Source organism: Atractosteus spatula, chromosome 14 (assembly GCF_055471065.1).
Source record: "Atractosteus spatula isolate fAtrSpa1 chromosome 14, fAtrSpa1.hap1, whole genome shotgun sequence".
Classification (NCBI taxonomy): domain Eukaryota; kingdom Metazoa; phylum Chordata; class Actinopteri; order Semionotiformes; family Lepisosteidae; genus Atractosteus; species Atractosteus spatula.
This window is the reverse complement of record NC_142719.1, coordinates 20,951,562-20,977,800: the sequence shown is the minus strand read 5'-3', so window position 1 is coordinate 20,977,800 and position 26,239 is coordinate 20,951,562. Positions and strand designations below refer to the sequence as shown.

At 39.9% G+C, this 26,239-nt stretch overlaps 1 protein-coding gene across 2 annotated transcripts in view; it reads right to left on the bottom strand.

The window, feature by feature from the left end:
- The window catches only part of kcnt2b (potassium sodium-activated channel subfamily T member 2b), a 179,567-nt gene that overhangs the window by 27,622 nt on the left and 125,706 nt on the right, over positions 1 to 26,239 (bottom strand). For both annotated transcript variants that reach the window (XM_088932148.1, XM_088932147.1), the window contains 5 exons: positions 24,186 to 24,350; positions 20,445 to 20,581; positions 18,742 to 18,805; positions 11,845 to 11,953; positions 487 to 595 (listed from right to left, as the gene is read on the bottom strand). In XM_088932148.1, coding sequence (XP_088788274.1) covers positions 487 to 595; positions 11,845 to 11,953; positions 18,742 to 18,805; positions 20,445 to 20,581; positions 24,186 to 24,350 — 584 coding nt within the window. The remainder of the gene's footprint in view (positions 1 to 486; positions 596 to 11,844; positions 11,954 to 18,741; positions 18,806 to 20,444; positions 20,582 to 24,185; positions 24,351 to 26,239) is intronic.

The following is a 26,239-nucleotide window of genomic DNA, read 5'->3' as shown; positions in this document are numbered from 1 at the left end:
TGTATTTATACGTTATCTGTTGGAAATGCATCACATTGCAAATTCAGTAGGGAATTAAAATAATTGTCAAGAAGGCAGATGAGCCTCCTGTTGCATAACATTGCAGGTTTTGCCAGCTCTAGGCTCTTTAACAAATTCCACTAAAGCAGGAAAAAACCATGTGTCTGTCTAAGCCAGTACACACTAAATAAAACAAGAAACAGGAAATACCCGCCATCTAGTGCTGGCTTATGTGAAAGTTTGGAGGTCTAGAAATCAGGCAGCATGAAGTAGGGCTGTTATCTGTAATTCTGCTTAGGTAGACAACACTCAGCACCCACTGCTCTGTCCACCACTGTCCACTCAAATTCACAAGCATAAACATTGGTGATGATACTCAATTCTAATGACTCCTAGATAAAGGCAAGGACATCACACATGCCTAACGAAATGGGTGCTAGCTTGGTAAAGTATGCAGGAAGGTCCAGCTCCCCAGGATGTACATACTGTCCTCTGGAGGTGTGAATGAGGAGTGTGATGAGAGTGGAGGTCGCAGGGCACACGCAGTTGAGAGCCAACATAGCGTACTTGAATTCCTCCTCGCATACGACATGATCTGAAAGGACAACAAGAGGAGATAGAATCAGAGGTGAGGCAAAGCAAGCAGCTGGCAGAGAAAATGTCCTTTGGCTTATCCACTGCCAGCTGCCAGGTGGGGATGGCAGAGTCTTTTTACAACAGAAAAATGCTAATCATTTTAAATATGGCTGGTTTTCATCCACTGTGGCTCCAAGAAGATTTTAGAGGGTCTTTTTTGTACATCTTGAGTTGTACTGTATGTCAAGCTGTTCATCTGTGTTTTACATTCAGATCTTATTAATCTGTCTTTGAGATTGCTGCTTGAGTGTTATGACTCTGAAACTGGAAAATGTCTTGTAGTTTTACTCTAAAGGCACAATGTTGCATTATATTTAAGACATTGTTAAAGTATTTCAGCTTGTGTTTCCAGAAAAATACTGGAAAAGTCTGTAACCAGTGTTAAATTGAGTGGTTAAGTTAATGTGACATGTACAGTAACTGTCAATGTTGGCACCATAGTCCCAACCATTTGGGTAAATATATAGGAATCAACTCAGGTACTGTAGAGCTGGCACTAAGGCACTGCAAGCAAACTGGAAGGCTTGAAAGATCATTTCCTGGGAAAGGAATGAAGAGTGATAAAGTAAGGTCTTTAAAATCGAATAACAATTTAATTATTCAACAGGGAGATGTTTCATAAACATATTTTTACAGCTTGCTCATTACAGTACACAGCAAACCGAACAACGAGCTCTGTTCTCAGTAAAACAAATCTCGTTAGTCATTTTTAACGACACTCAGAGAGCAGAGCATCGCTCATTTGCATTTGTTTAGATGACTTCTGTTGGCAGCAGCAAGCATAGAGGATCAGCTGTTGGCAGCTACACAAGCAAGACAATTACTTGTGCTTCATGGAAGCTGTGATCTTGGGTTCTAAGAGTCAGGTATATAACTGCAATAAACTACAGGTGTCCATATCATCATGTAACTCGGTGAAAAGATTAAATGTTTACCCTATAAGAAAAGTCTTACATATCAGGCATGATTTTCCTTGCATTTTTTTATATCCAGTGTTGATATTGCAAACCTATGCCTCACAAAATCAAAAGGATTTTTTAACACTAAAATACATCATGGCAAGCTCGAAAATACATTGCATCTTGCCAGCTACTATCAAACGCTTCAGAGCTCAGAGGTGTCAATGGAGCATGACACATCTCTTCTGCTGTGAGTTGCACATCTGTCCAGATGTTCTACACCTGCCCTGGCTCCATGACAAGGCCAGCCAGAGCAGAAGTGCCTAACAGATCTTCCTCAGGAGCAATGGGCTGTACTCCACATAGATGCTTTAACATATTTAGACATCCTTCACAACAGCAGATGTGACACAAGATTAAAGACAACTGGTTGAAACATGCGTGTAAGTATTATGATTGAAATTATCTCCCCAGGGTACCACTTCAACTTTTAATTATACTGTTTACTAACACATCTTCCTGTTCCGTAATTCCTCACTTTGTCACGATCGCAAACCCCTCCTCTTAAGGGCGCTCCAGCCCTTCCTCGTTTGTATTATTCCCCGCACCTGCCCCTTGTTCCAGTCTCCTTCCTGTCCCTTAAAAAGCCAGACGCAGTCACCAATCATGGCTCTGTATCTGATCTCCGCATCGTGCGAGCCCGGGACCTGGTTGCGCCTGGCTTCGTTATGTTTTTAGCTTCCTGCTTCCTGCTTCCTGCTTCCGTTCCCTCCACCGGTCCCGATCCGGCACCTGTTTTTAACCCCTAATTTTTGGATGGATTACCCGGTCATGGACTTCTGCTTCGTTTTGGTTTCTCCGTTGGACTTCGTCTTGGATTGTTTGCCTCGACCACACCTCCCCGGATCACCAGCACAGCATGGACACGCCCCCCCGTTTTCATCCCCGCTTTCCTGCATGACTTTTTCCCCAGTGTTTCCTCACTATTCGGAATTGTGTCGTCCGCATAGGGTCCGGAAAGAACTGTCCGTTACACACTTGTTGTTCAGCAGGCATACTTAGACTGATACTCCAAGGATTTTGACATTAAATAATTCACAATGCTATCTAATAATTTCACCATAAGTAGCTACTGAACCTCTGTGATCAGGATGAAGAGCACAGAGGAAACAAACCAGCAAGCTGTGGTATATTGTATTTTAAGGTGTAAATACAATATCCTTTTCCACTTTGTTTAGTGAACTCAAATCAGCATTTGAGAAACCCTTATTTTATTTGAATTGTCAGCAAAAATCTGAAGATGCATCAATCAGGATGTGTAGAGTGTACAAACTAAAATAAATATAAATCAATACTGATAATCTAATCATTATTTAAATGTGTGTAGAAAGACATGGAGACTTTTATGCATAGAGCTTCAACTCATGAATAATTGAATGTGAGAGTCTGATATACGAAGGCTACCAAAAGAAGCAAACATTCAACAGAAGTCAAATTAATATTTTATTCATACAGTGTATAAATGTTATTTGAATATCTTCAGAATCACATTTTTGTAGAAAAGTCAGTGTGGATTGGATTTATGTGAGGAAAAAGGCACTGATTTTTGTGGAGAAGAAAAAATCCATGCATCCAATTCAAAAATCCAATTAACAAGCTATTTGAAAGGAAGCCTCTGAGTTCTTCTATTAGTAAAAATAATAGATCTGTGCAAAAACGGCAGAGTTATTTCATTATGTATGGAGGTGATGTGTAAAAATCATGAGGTTGGCTGTGTCTGTAGATGTGGGTAACACCAGAGCCAGTCTGTCTGGAAACTGCCCTGCCCCATTCCACTATCACCTAAGGGTAAAGAGCGAGGTGAGAGAGCCATGTTTCTCTCTGCAGTTCTGAAAGATCGGAGACAGAGCAAACAGCACATAATTTCTTGGGAAACACTTTTGCAATAGTAGGTGTGTGGCACAAAAATTTCTGACACAAGAACACCCGTTCAAGAAATCCCTCTTAATGAAGATTCTCACTCTCACACACAAGCTGAAGAAACATATTCTAAATAATGATCTTAAATTATCAGAGCAGATTCACTGTCTAATCATGTTGCTTCAATGTGCTATGAAACATGAGGCATGGTACACCCTGGAAAGGATGCCAGACCATCACAGGGCAGACAGACACAAACATGCACACACTCACACCAGGGCCAATTTTCCTAAAAGTCAATAAACCTAATGTACTAGAATGTCTTTGTACTGTGGGTAGAAACTGGAGCACCTGGAGGAAACTTACACAAACACAGGGAGGAAATAAAAACTCTACAAACATAGCACCCAAGCTCTGTAATTCAACTCAGGGCCCCAACACTGTGAGGGAGCATTGCAAAACAATATGCCACCATGCCCGCCCTTGAACCATTTCAGTCTTTCAAATATCAATAGTTCACGAAGCCAAGTCACAATGTGAAAGGAATCCAGGGTTCTACAAAGGTTGTAATGCAACATATAAAAACACAAAATGCAACATGTAGCCATTGAAAAATTAAATTCACTTTGGCAGGATGAAAAAAAAACAACTGGCAAAGGGGCAAATAAATTTAAAACAAAAACAAAACAAAGACAAGCTGACTGCTGGGCTCCACAGTTTCCTTTGTACTAAAACCATCCAGTTCAGTGTTCTTCAGGTGTAAGAGGATTCACCTGGAGACTGAGAAAGAATCTTGAGGATGTGAGGTGGGAGAGGCTGATGGAAGCATGCAGAAAGAAAGTGTGTCATCTGTTTGTCCCACTTCAGGAGATGGATCCTGTTTTCTTCCATTGTTTGTTTGTTTTTGATTCCTATTTGCTGCTACATATTCAAAAGCTGCACATCTCTGGGCTGTAATTAGACATGGAGATGTGGGGGGGTGGGTGTTGTGCAAATTAAGTACTTAGAACTGTCGCCCCTGGCAGTCTAATTAACATTAATGTGATGAAATGGAAATTGCGGGAACAAATATACATCTCCGTTTACGACTGAGAAACCTCATGATTGACACAAGGCTTGTGTCTGGGGTTTCCTAATAAACCAGTAATGATAAGAAGTATGACAACAACCATCAGTTCTGTGGGAGCAAATCAATCTCTTTAAATAGCAAACACACACATAGAATAAACTTGGAGGAGTCCAGAGGTTATTCAAGAAGATAGTTTGGATACAGGGCACCTTGCAATTATACAAAGGCTACTTGTGAGAAAAGGGTAGAAAGTCTTTGTGATCATGTCGGTGGGACTCACTGTGGTTTTCAAATTAAAGAGTCCTGTACATAGGCTGTCTCATAAAGCCCTGGAACAAAGCCACTTTCATCTAGTAAAAAGGAAAAAGGAAATTCAATGCTGAGAACAATTTTGGGATTGATACTGAAGAAAGATGTGAAAACAGGTTTAAATTAAATCCTTTTCTGTATGAGGTTTAGACTTCTAAACAACAAGCTGGAATTTATGGCAGGAAAGGGGGTTAACTGATAAGAATTCCAGATGCGAGCTAGGAACCCCCTGGGGATGTAATCTTAAACTGACCATTTGGCCAGGGTCTCTTAACTGGCCAAATACCATGACCCCCCCTCTTTACCATAATACAGAGTGACATCAGAAGCGGAAAGAAAATACTATATAAACTAAAAGTTTGTACCGGCACATTGAACAATACTTTGGTTTTGTTGTTTCTTGCAGGAAACAAGACTTCGGCTTTATTGTTCCTTGCATGCAATAAACTCATCTGTTTAACTTCATCTTGGGATCCAGAACCTTATTCTTTCTGTTACAACAATACTTTCAAAATGTACCTGGTAAGCAATATAAATTAGGTTTTCTACATACTTATTCTAAGTCAGAAGCACACTTTTCACACACTCATTTTGGTTTGTTTGCAAAAAGAGAGCCAACAACTTTGTTTAGATACTTAATCAGTTTTACAGTACATTGATAAATCATGGTGTGAAATACAAAGAGGTCCATGGTGCCATTCAATGTTTGCTGCCTTACAACACTAATACGGTTAAATTGCCATTTACTTAACCCAGTAATATTTCAGTAGATCAGTCAAATTCTAATAAAGACAAGACAAGTTGATCAATATAAAGGGATAGCATAGTTAATACTTTCATGTTAAATCACCTGGCTGAGGAAATGACAGCGCTGGCCAAAGATCAGTACTGTCACAGCCCCCCTCAATTGTTAGAAATAAACCAGGGAGACAGCTGCACGAGAGAAGGTAGGGTGGAAGGGTGGGTTACTAGAAAACATGCACACAGTTGTGGGCACCAAGGGGCCATTTATACGTAGGAAAAAAGAAGTGGAATATTAGAAACTTACCTCTTGAAAATCTGCTAAATAATACAATTTGTCAGAATGAAAAAATTTCAAAGCAAAGCTTCAAAGTTTAAACACTGGTTGTGATATTAGTTTTGTGCATAACAAATAGGCACTATGTGTTCTGACGAAGACAATCGTGTGTGTTTCTGGCAGCTCATATCAAATACAGGCAACATGTTAACCAGCTTTGGTAGTCACTGTCTTCTCCATTACAATTAATTGGACAGCACTCACCTAATTAATAGGAAGCAGATGCTCAGTATATTTTATAAGCTATCCTTCACTCAGTCTAAGCTGGAACCCTTCCTAAGCTTATTAAAAAGGAAAAGCTATTTACAGTGTCCTACTCCTCCTGAGGAGTGATCTAGAGAAATTGCCTTATGGTTTTTTTAAGCAAGTTTGAAAAGGTTTGCTTATTATTCTGGACTCCACGTAGGGTGTGTAGGGCTGATGAGCACATGTCTGTAACTATTGTCAGTGCATATAAAACTATGTCATGTGAAACCAGCTCTGCAGGGGTCTGCCAGTTACTTCCTCCTACTCGCCATATCCATCTTTTAATGAATTTGCCACTTTTGAAAGCTTTGGGGTCATTGTAGTCTTGCCGACTGCAAAAAGAGAGGAAACTAATTATGAAGTCTGCAAATTGATTTGAGACAGGATATTAAATAACAAAAAATGATCTCTTTCTTTGGTGTTGGCTTTGCACTTGTAATGCTTTGGTGTGCTTAAGTGTGCAGGTCAATCTTTCACGAGTAAATAATGGCTGTACCATGATTAGGAATACATACAGTAAATCACAAGCCCTGATTACTTCAGTTAAAGAGACACATCTAACACTGCAGGAGGTGTCTTCTATTACTCATCTAAATGGGCAGTGTTCATCTGCTAATTCTGTATTTAAACTTTTGTATTTCATGATAGCCACTAGTTTTTAATCAAGAATACTGAATAAATTCCATTCTGCTTCTGGAGCTTCTTTCACTTCCTAATTGTTTAGTATCCCATGGAGCTCATGTATTCAATGATTCTCTTTTATTTCTGCTTGGGTTGTAATTTATGACACTAACAACTCAACTCCGGATAAAAGAGATTCTGACAGGACTCCTGAAGAAGCCTGAACACAGGCAAAGAGACAGCAAAGCACAGCAGCTAATCCCCGTAATGGCTGTCACACAAAGAGCAATCAAGGATTGAATACATTCGTAATGAGTGGAGGAACAATTAAAAGTTCCACATTCATCCAACCATTCATTTTCGAACCACTTTATCCAATACAGGGTCATGGGAGTGCCAGAGCCTTTTGTGGCAAGCAACTGGTGTAAGACGTTTTACACTCACCAGTCCGTTGCAGGGCACACACAGTGGCAACCACACATGCACACATACCAGGGCAAATTTACAGAAGACAGAATTAATCTACCAGCATGTCTTTGGACTGTGGGAGGAAACAAGAGAAAGATAGCACCCCAGGAATTAAACCCAGTGTTTTGGGGCTACAATGCTAACTATTATGCCACTGTGCTGCCCAATTCTTCATCCAAAATATATCAATTATTTACTAGAGCAGATGAGGAGACTGGTGCTCCTAAAGACGACTAGAACAGGGATTTCAATCAGCCAGTTGAAACAGACAGGTGGAAAACAGTTTCATGGAGCATGTTTACTATTTCTTGCAATAGTAAAACACAATTAATACAATTTAAAACCTTACATAGCCTATATTCCACAGAAAGAAGGTTATTTACTATGGGGGTGTCAGAAACATATACAGTATACACAATTACTATACATATTACTAGAGTAATAGATATACTGTAGTATGGACTATTACATATTACTTAATGGGAAGAACAGAAAAACACCATCATATGTTTACACTTCGCTTACTGACACAAACTTGACCCTTGAAAAACATGTCTGTTCTTTAACAAATGAAATAAAAGAATTTTAGTGGGCATGGAATCTTATTTTTACTTCATTCAGATGATATTCATCCTCTGCTTCCTACACCTTAAAAGATATGCAATTGATGTTATTGGGAGTGGTTATTCGCTTTTCCTTTTCCAGAAAATATACTGTAATTATGCCATATGAAATTATATGTATTTTTAATGCTAAATAGAAGGCATTTGGCTGTTCGTTGCTTAAATGGAGCACCAGTCCATTTGCTTTGTGCCTTTAAAAAAATTATAAATACAAAATTTGGAATCACTGATGATTCCATCCCTCCCCCCACACACCTACCATCACGGTTTTGGAATAGTTGATCAACTCCTGCAGACTCCATGCATACATTCACTCATTTTCAGGCCATATGCTACTTGTCTCATTGCAAATCCCACAGAAGCAACTAATTACGACTGATTGATACAGCTCTCGCTGATCACACTGCAAGCTTACAGGCACCCAGTGAACCACAGCAGCTGACAATGGTGTAGCCAATCACAAACTCATCTAACTACAGACTGGGGATCCTGTCCACAGTTGCATTCATAACTCAGTCCAGATCTGTTTCAGTGAGTGTGATATCTTTGCAGTACAGGAACCAAACTGTGCTCTAGAAGCAGCAGTTTGCTCTAGACAACTACAAATCTCGCTTTAATATTTTGTATGTTTGAAATGGCAACACGGGAACACTTAGCAGATACAAAATAATAAGTAATGTAAGAGATGAAAAAATAAATAAACTCTTTCTTTGATGCCAGGCATCTAATGGATTTTTCCAATCCAGTGTTTCCTCATTAACACTTCATGTCTAATTAGGCATGCTTAAAGAAAACCTCCAACATGATCTCCATAATCCAGCAATTCCACATTTGGGTGTCCTTGATAAAAGCTCTGATATTCTAAGCAATTTCCTCTTATGTTAAATAAAACTCGTTTTATTTATGCCTAACAATCATGATAATAAAAGCCAGCAAAAGTTTCCCCCCAGCTGTAGAAACAGAATTTTCTTACTCCATTTATCCCACAGAAAAAAACTAATGCCTGTAATATAATAACAACAGACAAGCATTGCTAGGAATGCAGAGCTGCTCGATACAGTACATTGTCAATGTGTACTTCTGAGATTTGTGCAGAATAATATGTGCACTACAAGGCTTTGTGCAACCAACAGTTAATTACAGCCCTTTGATGCAAAGGCAACAAAAGCCCTTTGTGCACAGAACTTCATTGTAAAATTGCAGCCTTCATACATGAAGCAACACAAAAAAATCTGCAGAAGCAAAAGAGAATTAAACAATTTAATTCTTCTCCTGGTAAATAAAGTTTATTATGCTTTTTGTAGATCCATTTTGAATTTTTCCTTGAGGGTGAAATGTCAGGGAGCTGTAAAAGATGAGATCAGGGTTGCTGGGTGACAGGCCAGTGGAAGGTCATTACTGCATGGAGCGCCGGGATCCTGAAGTGTCCCACAGCTTGCACAGTCTCTCTGACACATGGTTGATTCAGGGCTGCCACAGACCACCCTCAGCGACTCAGCAAACTGCAGAACCGATCGCACCTGCAGTCTTCAGTTTGAAAGGCACCCCTTGTTATCTAGGTAGAGGCTTCTACTTGATCATCCCCTTGATGAACCCTGGAAGTCTTGCAACCAAAACATGTGCCACTGTTTGCACAGTGAAAAGCTACACAGCTTGAGAATCAGAGAGATGCAGAAGCTAGATGCTGCATAGATAAATGGATGACGTGACGGATCTCCAGTAATCTGTGTGAAGGAGGTGACTTATTGAAAGTGATCGTCACAGCTGTCTGAGTTTAGAGGAATTTCCTCTGTGTGTGTGCTTATATGGTTTGTGAGACTTGGGAGGCTGTCATGATATCACAGCAACCAGGTGCCAATTAAAGCAGTTGAATCTCAAGACCAGATGCCAGACTGTGCAGATAAGGTCATTTGCAGCTCTTTCTTGTTTGATGCTGTGTTAAAGCAGTACGAGACAAAATCCGCCTTGAAAAATTTCCTTTCCAGGTTCTTTTCTTAAAATGAAGGCTGTCGTGCTGAAATGCAAGTTCGTCCATTTACCTCACGAGCAGCTAATGAACTCATAGAACAATATGATAAACTTGGGAAGTCACAATTTCATCTTGGTGATTTTTCACTCATTTATTCTAATAAAATCAAGTGGCATACGAAGAGCACTGTATTTTCCGGTCTGGAGACAATCATTTAGCCTAATCCTGCAGATGCTTAATCTTTTTACATACACTTCTCTGTATTAGAACTCTGATTCAAAATGCCTGCACTTGAAAGTGCAAAACATGGTTGTCAAAACTTTCAAAAAACACATTTTTGAAAGTTTTGGGATCTTGAGTAACATCATGAGAAAAGTTACATAATAATCCTTACGTTTATGAAGCCCTTTTCTGGACACTCCACTCAAAGAACTATACAGGTAATGGAGACTGCACCCCACCACCACCAATGTGCAGCATCCACCTGGATGATGCAACGGCAGCCAAGTGCACCAGTACACTACCACATATCTGCTATTACTGAGAAGGAGAATAGAGTAATGAAGGCAATTCATAGATGAGGATTATTATTAGGCCAGGTAAAGACCAGGAGAAATTTGGCCAGGACACCTTGGTTAAAACTCCTACTCTTTTTGAGAAATGCCCTGGGATTTTTAATGACCATGAAGAGTCAAGAGCTCAGTTTAACATCTCATCTGAAGGATGGTGCTTTTTTACAGTATAGAGTTCCCATCACTATATTGGGGCATTAGGACCCTAACAGACTGCATGGTAAATGCTCACTACAATATTCCCTACCACTAAAAATAACACCTACCAACCTACCACTACGTTATTATCACTAGGCTGTTCCTACAGCAACCTTAGATTTCCCAGGAGGTCTCCCATCCAGGTACTGGCCAGGCTCACACCTGCTTCAGTGAGTTACCAGGTGTGAGTTGCAGGGTGGAATAGCAGCTGTCTAGCTAAGTGAAATAATAATTTTTTCTAAACTCCTGTACAAATCAGACTCTGACCTGGGATCATTCCTCTCACCTGACTTGAATGCATACTAAACCCACACTTGTTGTACTGTATGTGACATTTCAGAAATAACTGAAAGCCTGAGATAACATTATCAGGAATAACCACTTTGCCAGAAGTGGAAGTATTTTCTACAATTCTAACAAATTGATAATGGTCACTCATGAACACCCATTCATAGTAATAACCTAGGGTTAACATGACTTGGACTTAGACTATAAAATTCTTTGTAGTTTTCACACTGCTGGAATTGAGAACATAAAGAATATACCTTGTGTGTGTCTTCTTAAAGTGTCCTCCAGAAATGCCCTCTTCATCATAAACTAAACCTCATTTCAAACCTTCACTGATCTGCACTATGACTCCTTGCTTCCCTACATTCCTCTAAGTATGTGTATGTGTGGTGTTTGTAAACAAAGGTTTAGGAGAGCTCAGGGGTAACAGGTTCAATTGTTAGTCAGCACATGGCATCTTATGACTGATTTTTTCATTTCAGTTTCTTCATAACCCCACCACTTGCAATCTCCTGTCCTGGGAATGTTGAGTAGTTGAGTAATTGGAGATTTCTCTTGTGTAAACTCAGATTAATATTGTAAAGTTTAATAAAAGCTCCATCTTGTATCTGTTTTTCTGAGAGAGTCAGAACCTCTCAGATTTTGTCTCCGTTCCTCATCTCCAAACAACTGCCAAAACCCCCAATGAGTAGGAAAAATGAGAAGGGGGCATGCAGAATCTATTTCAAGTTAACTAGCTCTGGGTGGTTACCAGTTCAAGCTCTGTGCCCTTAACTCACTGTGCATAACCCTGGAGCCCCATTGAGCTCCATTCTTAATACGAACCTATGCAGTAGTTGTTGATACTGTATGTAGTTGTTCCTATGGTTTCAGGATCTTGCTGTTTTCAGAAGAAACAGAAAACCTGGGACCATAAACATCTTCAAAGCCACAGACATGCAGTGTTACCTGCGAACTTGACATGAAACTTGTTCTCTGGTTTCAAGATCTGGACGTAGAGGGGACAATTGGGGGCAAAGTCCTTCACAGCCCATGCTCTGAGAATTGTCTGGTGATCCTAGAAGTCACGACAGAAGCACAGTTAGGATATGCATGTGTGTACAGCACAAGTACAGATATACTACGTAGTTCATGTTCCTACATTTACACTACACAGATCTGCAATATTTCAAAAGCCTATTGCAACAGCAAATAGGGCTCTTAATTCAATACTAATTAATCAATCACATAACATAAGATAGTATTTTACACAAGAAGAGATACAACTGGGAGGAAACCTTTTGCCCCCCTTTTTTTGCCTTGCTTAACTCATTTTTTTTAATGTAATCAAAACCAAAGACCCCTTGACCAATAAAATGTAAATGACAACATACAGTAATGCACTTTACACTGAGAGGAATATATTACCACAAGAACAGACTTTAAACTGTTTTTTCCGGCTACATTCACACTGGAATTCCATTGATATCTCTAAGCATGTTAGGGACTGAAGTTAAGTATACTTTATGCAGACACAGTCAAAAAAGTTGCAGAACTGGTGAAAAATAATATGAAACACAAACAAATAAAATTAAAACACAAGAAATCTGGAAACTGGAAGAAAATACAAAATTAATTTGAAAAAAACTGACTCAAGCAGTTTCTTAATTGCTCACAATCTTTCTTCTTCAAGCTTTGAGACACTGCAAAAATATCTAGAGTGGTGAATAAGCACAAGGGAATGCTTTAGCTGGTACACATGGTAAAGAGACATTACGTAGGTTTTCAGAGTTGCAAAAAGCTAATCTCTTGTCACTTCGGGAGCTTTTTTTAATGGTGTAGTTTTTTCACTTCCATCCATAGAGAACAAAAGACAAGAGAGTCGTGCATAACATGATGGAGGCTGATGGAGCTTAGGTGGACCAATAGTTAAGGAAAAGGTGCTTTTCCTTGAAAAGGTCCAGTTGAAGCCTTGTTTGTGCCACCCAACTCCCTGGTCCAAACAGAAGCTCCCTTTGTGCTCCATTCATTACAAATAATACTGCAGCATCTGTTGTAGATACAGTATGTATTGTAGTTCATCCCATATTCTCTTTATGTTATTGGATCTAGGGCATCACAAACCCAGCCTTCAAAAGTTAGTTCTCTGTTCAGTTCCAGCAAACTAAAATCCAGGTGTCTGTTCCGTCGAAGGCTGGAGCTATGTTTTCCCTTCAGAAAGGGTATTGTTTTCCCTTCAGAATGAGGCTATTGACACTTTGGAGAATGCCAACTTATTATTAATAATAAAAAATAATTAATTCTGCTATGCAATATAAGCGACAGTGCTGCTTTTCAACAACTGTGGATCTGCTACTAAGCTAATTTTCAGTCCAGCAGTCTTGCAAGTCATTCCAGGTCTCACCAATTAGCCTCAATTATGACTCAGGCATGTGGGATTTGCCCTTTTCATTTTGTGATATGTGATAATGTCAGGGGGAAAAAGAAAACCGGCGCACATGACACTGTTCTCTAATCACAGCTGTCAAAACTGCCGAAAATGGACCATGAAGGCCATATTGTACTTTCCACAGCCTTCAAAGCTTTTTTTTCCCCTTTTTCATGTCTGAAGCACTTGCAATATAAAATAAACAAGTGCTCAACCAGACTGGCTTTTGCCCTGAAAAGTTAGAAAACAATGTGGAACAATGCAATTTTTTTACTTTCTTACAAAAAGCACGGTTATGGTCTACAGAAAGTTCAAAGAACATGAAACAAAGTGATTCCTGGAGTTGGTGATTTGGCACACAATGTGATAACAGAGCTTGAGGAAACATCAGTTCTCCTGCCAGAGAGAAAGCTGCTACCTCTTTCACATAACCAAAGTTTTTGTTTTTAATCTACTGATCTGTCTAACTTTTGATTGATGCTCAAGTCTTGAGCATTCTCCTCTGCTGCCATTTCTTAACTTCCAGGGCTCCTCCAATTTCAGCATAATTTGAAGCGTAATATACTCAAAATATGCCAAATCACAACAACTGCCAGCTGGATTATTTATTTTCTTCTACAGTCATTTTCTGAGTCACTGATCACTTTTAACATGGTGCTGTCACTAAAGTAGCTTTGCTATAGTTGCAGTCACTGTGCGTTTGATGTAAAAAACGACTTGGTATTAAATTGATATGTCTGCTCTTTCAAGTGGGCCATCTACTAATTGAATTTTGCTTTCACTAATCTAGTAGAGTCTGCCACTGTGGCAGAGGAGCTATTACCGGAGAGAGTGCAATTATGTTGACCACACCTGTAGGAAATGCTATAAATGGGACAGGTATTATTAATAGACAGCTGTTATGAGAGAAATTATGGTAATAGGCAGATTGAAATAGAAAATTGAACAAAACAGAGCAGGATCCAAATGGGGATACACACAAATACAAAGAGACTTTGAAACAAGGTTCTAATTAATTAAAAAAGTTGTTCAACCAGTAAAGACTCTGTTTTGAACACAAGCTGAGTCCTATAGCCCATATGTCCCCAGTTTGAGTCATTAGGTAAAAGTAAAAAGGATGTGCCCAGCACACTACTGTGTGCTGCTAGAGTCAGAGTTTTGCTTCTCTGAACACCCAAAGCCCAGACACCTATACTGTGAGTCTGCAGTGCTGTCCGTGAGAGCTGTATCAATACTCTGATCACTGCTGTGGCTGCTGTGGGATACACAGAGTGAAGAAAGATGGTTTTGACCATCAGAGGAAGGCACATGAGGGTCATAGTGGCAAAGCAAGTGCTTTTCACAGCAGCAATTATAAATTGGGCAGAAACAGCAATGCCCAATGAATAAATAAAAAAAATGTAAAATAGAGAAACTGTGATTTAGAGGTTTTTTTTAAAGAAGTTCAATAAGCACAGCCGTGTAATCCATTCGTTTGCCACTTAATCCTGTCAGAGCAGCTATGGAGGTGTGCCAGGAATTTTAAGATAACCTGAAACCAATAAAAGTCTTTACTCAAGGCCAGTTATGTTAACTGCTAAAGCCAGCTACTTAATCTAGTTTGTTACCATTTATTTTTACACTGTCTCCCTAAATCACACACTGAAAACAAGGACAGTCATATAAGCATCAGTTTCATCAGTCCCACAAGTACATACCCCTTTGATTAATACACTTTTAACTGGGTAAACCACCAGGAAAGGATTGAATAACACAGAAGGGAACTAAATCTGAAATTCAGGCACATGCAAAAGCTTTAATAAAGGTTGAGAAAACATCAGTCACATTATTATTATTATAAGGATAAATGTGGGTATATAGGTACGTACAGCTCCTCCAACACATTAGAAAACAAAAAAGTTCAGATGATTGAAAAGTGTCACATTAATTTATTTTGCAATTCCTATATCAGTTACCCTTTTAAATCTAATATATGATAATATTTTTTATCTAGCACATTACATTACAGCATGCTATTCAAAGCAACAAAGCAGTAGTTGAATTTTAGTTGATTTCTGTAGGTCCTATAGAGTCTCTGCAAGCAGACACTGAAATGGCAGAAACGTTTTGCTAATTATTAAAACGTGCTTCATTCCTTGAAAACAAAAACTACATATGAAGAAGTTAATGATTCACAAGCATATTTTCAAGCTAGCAGTCTAGATTTTGAGAACAAAAGCTAATTTTCTTCTTCTAAATATAAATCATACCCTAGATATACTGGCTGTGACTTGTAAAGGGCTTTTAGCATTTCAAAAGGTCCCTGACAAGCAAATTCATTAAAAGTCAATACAACACTGTAGATATCAAAATGGATCCAAAGGAAAAACAAAATTAAAAAAGCAAGTAGCTTTAAGTAAAGGGACTCCCTTTGCAAACAGGTCTGTCTTTGACACTAAGGATTTAATGTGCAATTGATAACAGCACATTAATTTTTCAAAAGAATGAAAGAGTTTGTATACAGTAATCCCAGCTGCGCCACTTCTGATCTTTTGTGGCACAGACACGGGCTTGCTATTCAGAGATCACTGCAGTGATTTAATTTCGCTATACCTATCTCATTATAGCAGTAAGGAAATGTCAGGTGAAACGGGAAACAAATGACATAGCATTCCCCCAGCACAGAGACAGGCTCTTTCAATGTTTGTTAATGAGACAGGCCCACACCCAGAAACAACTGTCCAGCAGGACTGATACATGGTGAGACAAAATCACATTGGCACACATTCTCATATTATCTGCACTGTTACCTCCAAATATGAGTGCACCATATAGATGGGCCTTTTCACCTCATGATCAGTAGGAGGCAGACAAAAACAAACTCAGCTCCTGTAATCTTTTTGCTTGTTGCCAACTCTGTGCAGTTGTGACAGTCACGGTTCCGCACGGGGTCATGCCCCCCGCCGCCCGTTCCGGCCCCCACACCTGGGGCGCGAACCCGGGTCTCCGGCGTAACGCAACAGGGCACCAACCGCGTGAGCTAAAGGAGACCTCCCTCAGCCCAGGTAGCTGAGGACCCTGCTACGCGCAGTGAGGGCGCTGATGTCACCACACTAGCTCCGCTACACAGTGATGGGATAGGCTGGAGGAGTCCCAGGTTTTGATCCTAACATGAATCTCTGAACAAGGAGCTTGTTGCAATCTTGTTCATTTAGATCCCCATCTGCTACTGTCTCTTTAAACAACAGCATGATTCTGGGTAATCATGCTCCATAGAACTATTGAGAAAAGCTGTGACCTTTGACCTTTGACATTTACAACTGCAGAAAGTTGGGAGGACTCTCTCAGCTTGCTGGCTGTGGATTTAGCCTTTATTACCATCTGTCTCATGAAAGAAGACACTACACATAGAGTATATTTTTGTTCTAGAGTTCTATTAAACAACTGGCCTTTTATATGTAGTTATTTCACTTACTTTTATAATAGGAAAGAGTGGATATGCTTAAGTCAATATTCTGCCCAGTGAATTGCTTTCTAAGGTTTCAATTATCCAAAAGTTTTCATATTTGCCTAATGCTCTCCTGCACACTTTGATATTCACCTGTAGTTTTAGTTTTTACTTCTTCCTCTGTAAATAGTACCTGTAACTAAATCTGCACTTCTACTTTATACGACATGAATGCACACCTGTTTCATCTTCTCCTTTATATCACATCATGACATACCACATAATGCTCTGATGAATGTACATCTGAGCATTAAGCAAACTCAGAGTGTGATAGTCTGTGAATCAGACCCTGGTTCATTTAAAGTTAACTCACCCAGTGGTACTACCTATTTATACAGCAGAGTAGACGAGAGCAATCATGACTAAGGACCTTGCTCATGGATACCAAGGCTAGCAAAACAATGTGTACATTTGGGACTTGAATCCACAGCTCTCTGTTAGTTGAAGTATGTGAGGGGTGTGTTCAGTGTGGAGGCAGAGCCCTGAACGAAGGGCGACGCATTGTCGAAGAGTCATAGCTGGACCGCCTTAGCCTAATGAAGAACAACTGTACGGGCAATATACTGTGCACTGGACACCCCTCCGACAGGACGAGCAGGGCATCACCCCAGAAGGAGAGCTACGCTACACCAGCAATCCCGGAGGAGATTGTACCCAAGCATGAGGTCGACCTTTTTCTTTTCTTTTCATCTGTCCCACTGTGCAGTTGCACTGGGGCAGGCTGTTCCTTTTTCACCAGTTTTATTTTTATTTTAGACCTTGCGCTCCCTATGCCCCCTGTGCTCCCAGACTGGAGCCAGATAGATAGGGAATAGTCCAGTATGGTCCCCCCGCCACGGGTTCCTTTTTCCAGGCTGGAGCCAATTAGATAGGGTAAGTCCAGCCTGGGCGTCGCTCTGCACCGACGGCGCAGTGCCGCTTTTTGTAACAGTGCAATTTTCCTTTTCCTTTTTGTTTTCTTTCAGTTCTCGCTAACCTTGCTGCGGCTCCACCTACTCCGCATTGTTACATAGTCGATCCAGAGTCCTCACCATTGCTCCATGCTGACCACGTGATGAATCACCATGAAGTGCTGTTCCCTCAAGCTGATCTAGACAGGAGTGCATAAACAACCCTATAGCATAAAATGTCATTCCCTCTGCAAAATGGGAAAGCTGAGGGATCTGCAATAGACAGGGACGTCACAGCACTGAGGGGAAGACAGCCAGAGCCCACAATGGGGTAGCATTACCTGTCCTCATGGAAGGAGATCAGTTGACCACAAGTTTTTCATGAGGCTGGGTTACACAAAATGAGGGGATAAAAACAGTGAAAGAGATTCAAGGCTCATTCCAAACACTGTGAGAAATAAGGCTCACTAAGGAAATGTCCAGGTCTTGCTGCAGTCATTCAAAGCAGAGGTGGACACCTCCTAGAGATATTTTTTCTCACAATCTCATTATTTCTGGCTGTTATGGAGAAATGTTGTTATGCTATTATGATGGATGATGTTACCTTAAAAAGACAAGGTTTCTGTGGTGAATTGAGCCTACTCTGGTGATTCAAATAAAGACTGATAGAGGTCAGTCACACATTCAATTTCCTGCCTATAGGACCACTCTGATAGAGACGCCTGCTGGATCAAGCTTTCAGTGAACCCCCACATTACCTTGTTTTTGGCTAAATAATGAAAGTCCCAGATTACAGCTGGTTTGGACACAAAGCACAGGGTCAATGTTCTATTTATAAAAGCATTGCCTAGTAGTTTTCTCCATACACTCCTCCTTTCCCTTTGTGCAATGATCAATGTTAAGTTTTTAAAGGCATTTTACACCTAACTGAGACTAGACTGTGATTGACTTTTGATCATACAACACAAGCTCTACCATTACAACCCTCCAGTATGCTTCAGTGCGATCTTTAATTAAACATAGATAAGGAGCAAAAAAACAAAACAAAAAAGAGAACGTACAGCAGCGATGCGATCCACCTCAAAACGGTTGCTAAGGATAAAGCAGGCCTCGGCATCATCCATCCTTCAGCCAGCCAGTAGCAAGACAGCATGGGCAGGAAGGGGAGGGGCCACAGCAGGTTAGTGGAAAAGACAAGGGTCATGGGTTAGTGAGGTTAGCGACTATCAACAGATACAAACACTGTTCATACAGTGAGCGATCAAATTCCGGCGTGCTGCATGCAGGCCTGCTTCAAGGTCAGGTCACTTCACATTTACACATGCTAAGTAGTTCCATTTCCCCCCCCGAAAGGTTAGGAACTGGTATGACCATTCAATCCTTTTTTTCTAATTGGTATTTTCAATGTAACTAATGCACTTTTTCCCTGGCAAAGTACTCTGTCACTTTTCTGGTGGGGCCATTGCAAAGGATCACTCTTGGTCAGGGACTTCAATTGAAACATACACTCCTATTATAATATAAGATGAATAATGATAATGAGCAGACAGGGCTGTGCCGTGAGAGATACAATGCTCAGTTGGCCTGAGTTTCTATTATAGAAAAATCCTAAGGCATCCTTTTGCAAAAACAGATGAGGTAGCTCCCTGGTGTCATAACCAGATTATAAAAAATATATATAAACATTATCTCAGGTGCCCCTTCCTTAATTCAGAGTAAAGTATATTATGTACCCCATACATACTTCCTGTGGTGGAGCCATTTTATGGCATAATATACTGGTGGGGACAAGCTAGAAAAGGCTGATGATTCAGCTAGGGTTTAGAAGCTTTGTCATTCTTATCTCACATTCCATGCAAGCAATAAGTATTTGTTGTAGTCATGATCGGCAATCTTCTATAGCTAATTGTTAAATTTCCCGGATATTCATAAACTGCTTATAATCCAGCCTTTTCCACTCAGTCACCATCATGACATTAATTGCTTATATTTGTATAGATACTTTCAAACCCAAATTATTTCAAAATGCCTTACATTTAAGAGGGGGACCCACAACAAATAACACTGAAGTGCACCATCCACCTGAGGGACACACAGCAGCCCCTCCACACAGCAGATCAGGTTCCTTATCATATGGAGCATGGAAAGTGGTATGTGAACAGCACAGAAGGGTCACACACTTCCATTTTCAAAAATTGTTATGGGATGTTAATGATCAAGCAATCAGGACTCATCTGAGGGATGGTACCTCCAACAGCACAGTGTTCTCAGTCACCAAAATGTAGCAAGGGTTTAGAAATTCTAGTCGTGAAGTGATGGCTTGAAATAATCATTCATATGTTCAGCTGATTGACTGTCCTGAGGCTCACAGCTATTAATCACATTTGGCAACAGTTCTTATACAAGCTAAGACCCTGTTTCTCAGAAATCTATTTAAAATCAGTGAGCAGAGAATTACTTAGTCTGGACTCAAATTCTTGAAAAAGAGTTTATATAAGGGGTTTTCAGATACTGGCCTTTTTCATCTGTTAAATTGAGTGAACTTGGCACAACCAGCTTTGTAATTTTTTTATTCCTTGCTAATTGACAGAATGATATAATTAAGCAGCAGGTGGCACCAAAGATTTGTAGTGGAATGGATCTGAGGGGTTCATAATTGACATTTGCCGCAGAGTGATCTCTTTATTAACACTGGGGTGTCTCCTCCTTTAGCACAGTGTTAATACTGAATTCAAGCAAGCAGACCCTGTTCAGAAAAACTTACTTGGCTCTCATGAGGTCTTGGTCTTTGAGAGCTGAGCCCTGTAGGTAGATGACTCTCTGGGACCACAGTGGGATCTGGAGCACTCTCCTCACCTGCACATCCATTTCCGTGGGGCACAGGATCACAACGTAATAATCCTGCAAAGATAGGCAGGCAGGTGTCTGTCTCTGATCCTGGCAGAATCAGTCACCCTCTGTTGCTCTGCAGTGATCCTTCAATTCCCATTGGCCAATATATCAGAAGAGCATGCCAAATGACTAGACTCTGTCAATGTTATTCAATGCGTGCCTTATTTGAGGAACAGATTTCCACCTCCAGAACAAACAGAAAGTTATTTTAAAACTTTGAATAAGGCAATGCTGATAGAAGAAAAGGTTGGGATTAGGTTGCAAAACATTTCAATATCCTTATGGGATACTTCAATATCCAAGACTCACATTTTTTATTAAAATGATCAAAACCTTTGGTTTTGATGAAGACCTCCAAGCAAGATTTCAGCATTTTTTGAGTCACAAAAAATTTGACTGTTGCATACTGCAGTGTATGGGCATTTTTCTTTACTGTGGATTTGACCGATTCTCCTGCACCACTGCAGAAATAAATCAAAGTGTGTGGTTTTTTTTATGCTTTTTTTAAAGCCTGGTGGGATACAGCCTATGTCTTGCTCAATCTGCAATTTCCCAGCTAGGGAAGCCCTGCTATTTTGAACACTGGGTGCATAAATAATATACATCGCTGCCTTTCATTATAATACACTACAAACTCAGAGATTCAGGAAGAGATTTCAACATCATCAGTGTGCAATCATCCAGAAAGACAATCACACCTCATCAATGTGCAATGACCAAGTGATCTAACCTGGTGTTACTGAGCAATGATACTGACAAATGCACATGAGCAAGCAATGACTGCTAAGCCATATCCCATTTCTTTTCAATGGTCTTGTCCACCCAAGCACGCATGCTAAATGCCTATCGATCCAAGAAAAAAAATCATCGCTAAAAAAATGACTGAAACAATCTGTTGCTGACAGGTAACCTGCTGCAGGTAATCCATAGCCCATCTTAACAGGTGATCACACAACATAACCATGCCATTAATCATGGAGGAGAATGATGCCCTCAGCTATTCAATAACCCTGCATACTGATGGCAAACAATGACCATGTCAGTGTCTCTAATTACCTTCCTGTTCTAAGGTGCAGGCAGGCTGCCAGTTACATCAATGGATCCTTATGTTTATTTTAAAAAATCAACTTTGCAATACACGGCATCTAGTCTCTCTGCATTTGTTTGGCCACTATATTGTCAACCACTGATATACAAAGCATCTGTCCACAATAGCACAGAAGGCAGGGACCACTTATTGATCATTGCCATTGCCCTTCTTGGAAACTATATTTAGTCAATGTATTGAACACTGTGAAAAATGCTTGCACATTTAAATGTACTAATCAAACTCCTTAATCACTGTACCTTGTCAATGGTAGGGATTCTATATCACATAAAGGAATCCCTTCCAAATAAAAAGCAGCTGAAATTTCTAATTTTAAATAATGTTACTACTATTATATGTTTTAATTTGTAAATACAGAAGTTCAGGTCTACTGATCCATTGCAAGTATTGCAAAACCAAGTCAAGGGTTTAAGTGCATTGCATCCACACAATGCTAGACTTGGGAAGGTATCCCTTTCCTTCTGGGGTCCCACTGATCATCTTGAGTGATCCTTAGTCAAGAACTATTGATCTATGTCCTTTAGGCTCAAGACATTCATTTCATTTTGTCTAAAATATGATGATGTGTTTTACTACAACAGCACAAAGAGCTCCCAACATGACAAGTAGAGTAATGATAATGTGAGTAATTGAATGACTTTCAATCAATGAAAGTTATAGGAAGCAGTTACTGGTTACTGTTACTGGTGTAAAGCAGTGAGGATTTTCTTTGTATTAACCATCTTAGACAAACATGTAAGGAGTGAAATTGAATATTTGAATACATTAATAAATATTTAAGGCGTTGTAGCAACAGTTACCCTTAAATGCTGAGGCTTCCCACTTGTAAAGTCAGGTGCATCTTATTATTCCTTGACATAAAATTGCTAAACATTGTGGTTCTTCCCAGGACTTAAAGTTTCAAACATCGCAACTGTTTTACCCTGAGATTATGCTGTTCTTTACAATAATAACCTAGCATATAGGGAGTGTGTGTTAGTGTGACTGACTACTGGTGATGGTCTGGCAGTTGGGAGGACTAGAGCATATAGACAGAGAGTGGTTCTTGTCTATTGTGACAGGGCAGTGACAGTGCTAGGACTGAGTATAGTCTCCAGGGGCTCCTGAAATAAAAATAAATATATATATATATTATTGTACTGGTACAGTGTCTGCTCTTCTTTAGGATGAGCATGTTATGCCTAACACAGTGTGATGCTGCTAGGAGTGTAGTTCTGAAGGACAATTCTTTCCCTGAAACATTGTGCAATTCACAGACATTTTTGCCCCAACTAAGATGGAAAATAAAGGAAAATGTTCACAAAATGGCACCTGCCAGCAATTCCTGGATCAGAGAACATCTGTGCGGCCTGTTCCAGTCTATATATGATAATCACTGTGCTGGAAGAATTGCTGATGCCAGCTTGGTGGAAGCAGGGAGGGCAAAAGGCAAGCAACTGGCTAAAGAAGAGGCTATGGTAGTAGGCTTGATTTGTATACAACCAAGACAGGAATTGGAAAAAAGGAAACTTGCTGTGGAAATTGGATTGTGAGTCTGGGAAGACCTTTTTGTTTGGTTGTTTAAATGGTGTTTTGCCTGCAAAGAAGACAAGCCTTAACACACTGGTAAGGAGTGTAATTGTTCAGTGTATTGTTGGGTAAATTCAAGGATTAGCTGGGAGCTCAAGATGGAGCTGTTATGCTTCAGTCCCTGAGGTTTCAGGGCCATTGGCGAATGTCAAGCTGAGCTCCAAGTGCAGGATCACAGAGGTGCCTCTGGAGTCTTCGGGAAGACACAGTGGGAGCAAGGCTTAATGAGAGAAGATGAAGTAATAATGCAGGCTGATAAAAAATGGAGCTGTCTTAATTAATGTAAACTGAAAAAAGGCTGCCTTGATGCCGTGGAGAGACTGGCTAGAATACAGCTGTCTGAATAAATACTAAGCTAGGAAAAAGCTGCCTTGGTGCAGCAGAGAGACTGGCTTGAATATAGCTGTCTGAATAAAAATTAAGCTGGGAAAAAACTGCTTTGATGTAATACAGAAGGCTGGAGAGTTGTGGCTTTGGAGACAAAAAAAAAGGAAGAAGGGGCAAAAACTTACAAGCCAAGAAAAAAGCAGGGAAGGAAGAATGATCTCACTAATTCAGTGCTTGTAAATGAAGGGAAAAATCAGTGCTTATCAGGTGAGTGTTTTAGTACTGCAAAGCTTAACACTGACCTTAGCTTAATTTCAGAACACTAAATGAATGGGAAATAGCTTATATAGTCTGCTTAATTGTCTGATTTTGAGATGGTCCACATGATGGAAAAATTAGTGGTTTTTGGGAGATATGTGAGTTTGCACAGGGTCAGGAAGATAGCATTACAACAAGTATTGGCTTAGCAGAACCTTTTGATGTAATGACCTGTTAAACCAATAAGAAAAATGTACTATTTGTGAAAATAAAGTTGTATTATCAGGCTTGGGTTAACATTGTTATAAATGCTCAAATAAAGTCCCTGCAATGTCCATGTTCTGAACTCACCTGTAGTCTAGGGTGAGCATAGAACTCATTGAGGAAGTCCATGAGAAGGTCGATCTTGAGACTGCTGACGCACAGCACCACATGCTTCTCTGTCTGGGCCCGGTAACGGCTGTAGTTACCACCTGATTTCTGTCGCTCCATCCACAGGAATGCCAGCTGCTCGAACTGGGCATCAGAAGAACGCAGGTAGAGGTGTGGGGGGGACACAAACAGAAGGTGACCAGGGCCATGTCTGCTGTTTGCATGTGAATTCAACACATTTAATCTCTTTGGTAGTTAGTAGCAAATCTAAGGATCTCAGGTTGTCTCTTGATAGAAGCCAGGGTATTGGCTTCAACAACATGACTGGGTAGCTTGTTCCACAATTCTAAAACATTAAACAATAACAGATACACACAGAGCATGGTATGGTGTGTTTGTTACGAGCACAGTCAGCACCAATTAGCTCCAAATGATTCAATCTTCATTCCACATCTTTTCCCCACAACTATTTAAACCCTCTGCTCACTGCTACCAGTGCTCGGTATTAGGATTTCATCCACCTCCTGAGCTCGCCTCGCCCTCCATTCCTGAAACCCTCTCTAGCTCGTCTGGATCCCCTCACCTACAGTATGACTCTTTGGCTTCGGATTTCTTGCGACCTCTCTCTCGTCTTGGCCCTCTCGGATTTGTTTGCCTGACTTCGTTCTGACTACCTGGATTTGGCCTCGCTGGAATTACCAACCACTCTTCTTCGCCTCCCGTCTTGGGTACCTTAGCTTTCGGACTGCGTCTCGAGACCTGCACAGGGTTTGTTAACAGCCCGGCGTTTACAGAATACCGAGCCAACAATATGAACCTCACTGGTCAGAACAAAGTCAGGCAAATAAATCAGAGATATGTGCATTCATCTATATCTATATGCAGATAGCAAACCAAAGCTTAATATTTATAAGTCATGTAATTATAATCATGTAATTATAATCATATCAGTTGATATAAGTTAAAAGTAATTAAAACCACAGGTGTAAATGCTTTAAAGAAATACACAACTAAAATAAAAATAAAAATGAGCAGTCAGCAATGCAAACAGCAGAGTTCAGAATTGAGCTGGATTTGTCTTTACAAATACTAAACGTCCACACTAAACCTGACACTAAAGTAGTAGTTTCTGCACTCTCTAATTGCGCCTCTGACATAAAAACCTGAATAACCTGAATCAAAATTACCTTCATTTTAACTGTGACAAGACTAAAGTGATGTTTCTTGGCATCTTGCACTAACTATGTAAAGCCAATTTAATAACTTATTCTGTGGATGGCACTGTACGTCAATTTCAATCTGATTTGAAATTTGGGGTTGATATTTGATCCAGGCTTGATGTTTGACCCACATGTACAAAATATTGTTAAAACATCATTCTTCCATCTCAGAAATATGCCTGACTGCATCCTATCTTGTTACTAACTGTAGTTCATAATCTGGTCAACACATTCATATTTTCTAGAATTGATTACTGCAACACTGTACTCACTGGGGTATCTAAATCCACATGTTATTTAATTAGTGTCTTTGTCTGTTACTTGCATCTTCTACCACATTTCTAATCCCTTGTGTTTATCTGTACTAATTTTGTTATCCCCTTTCTTTGTTAATTGTTTTCCATTCTTTTATCAGTTTTTATTTACTTTTCCTGTAAAGCACACTGAGAAGCTACTTTTACCGGCACTACATAATAAAGTTTATTATTATTGTCAGTAGTCTATTTAATGAAAGTGAGGAGCATGTTAATCAACATCAGTATTTATATCGATTACATTTTAACTTCAGCAATATACAGTACTCTATCGTCTTTATAATGGAGCATGGAAGTAGTTGTCTGTTGTTAAGGTTGACTGATTTAAAAGCCAACAACAACAAAATGAGACAGAGGCTTAAAACAAAAAGTGGGGGGGAGGGGTGCACAGTCACATCAGTAACTGTCAGATGTATTTCCAGATTAAAGAGAAAACGCGCATGAAGGGATCCTCCTGGGTGGTGATTTTTCTCCTTCGGTTCAAGCACAAATCAATAGC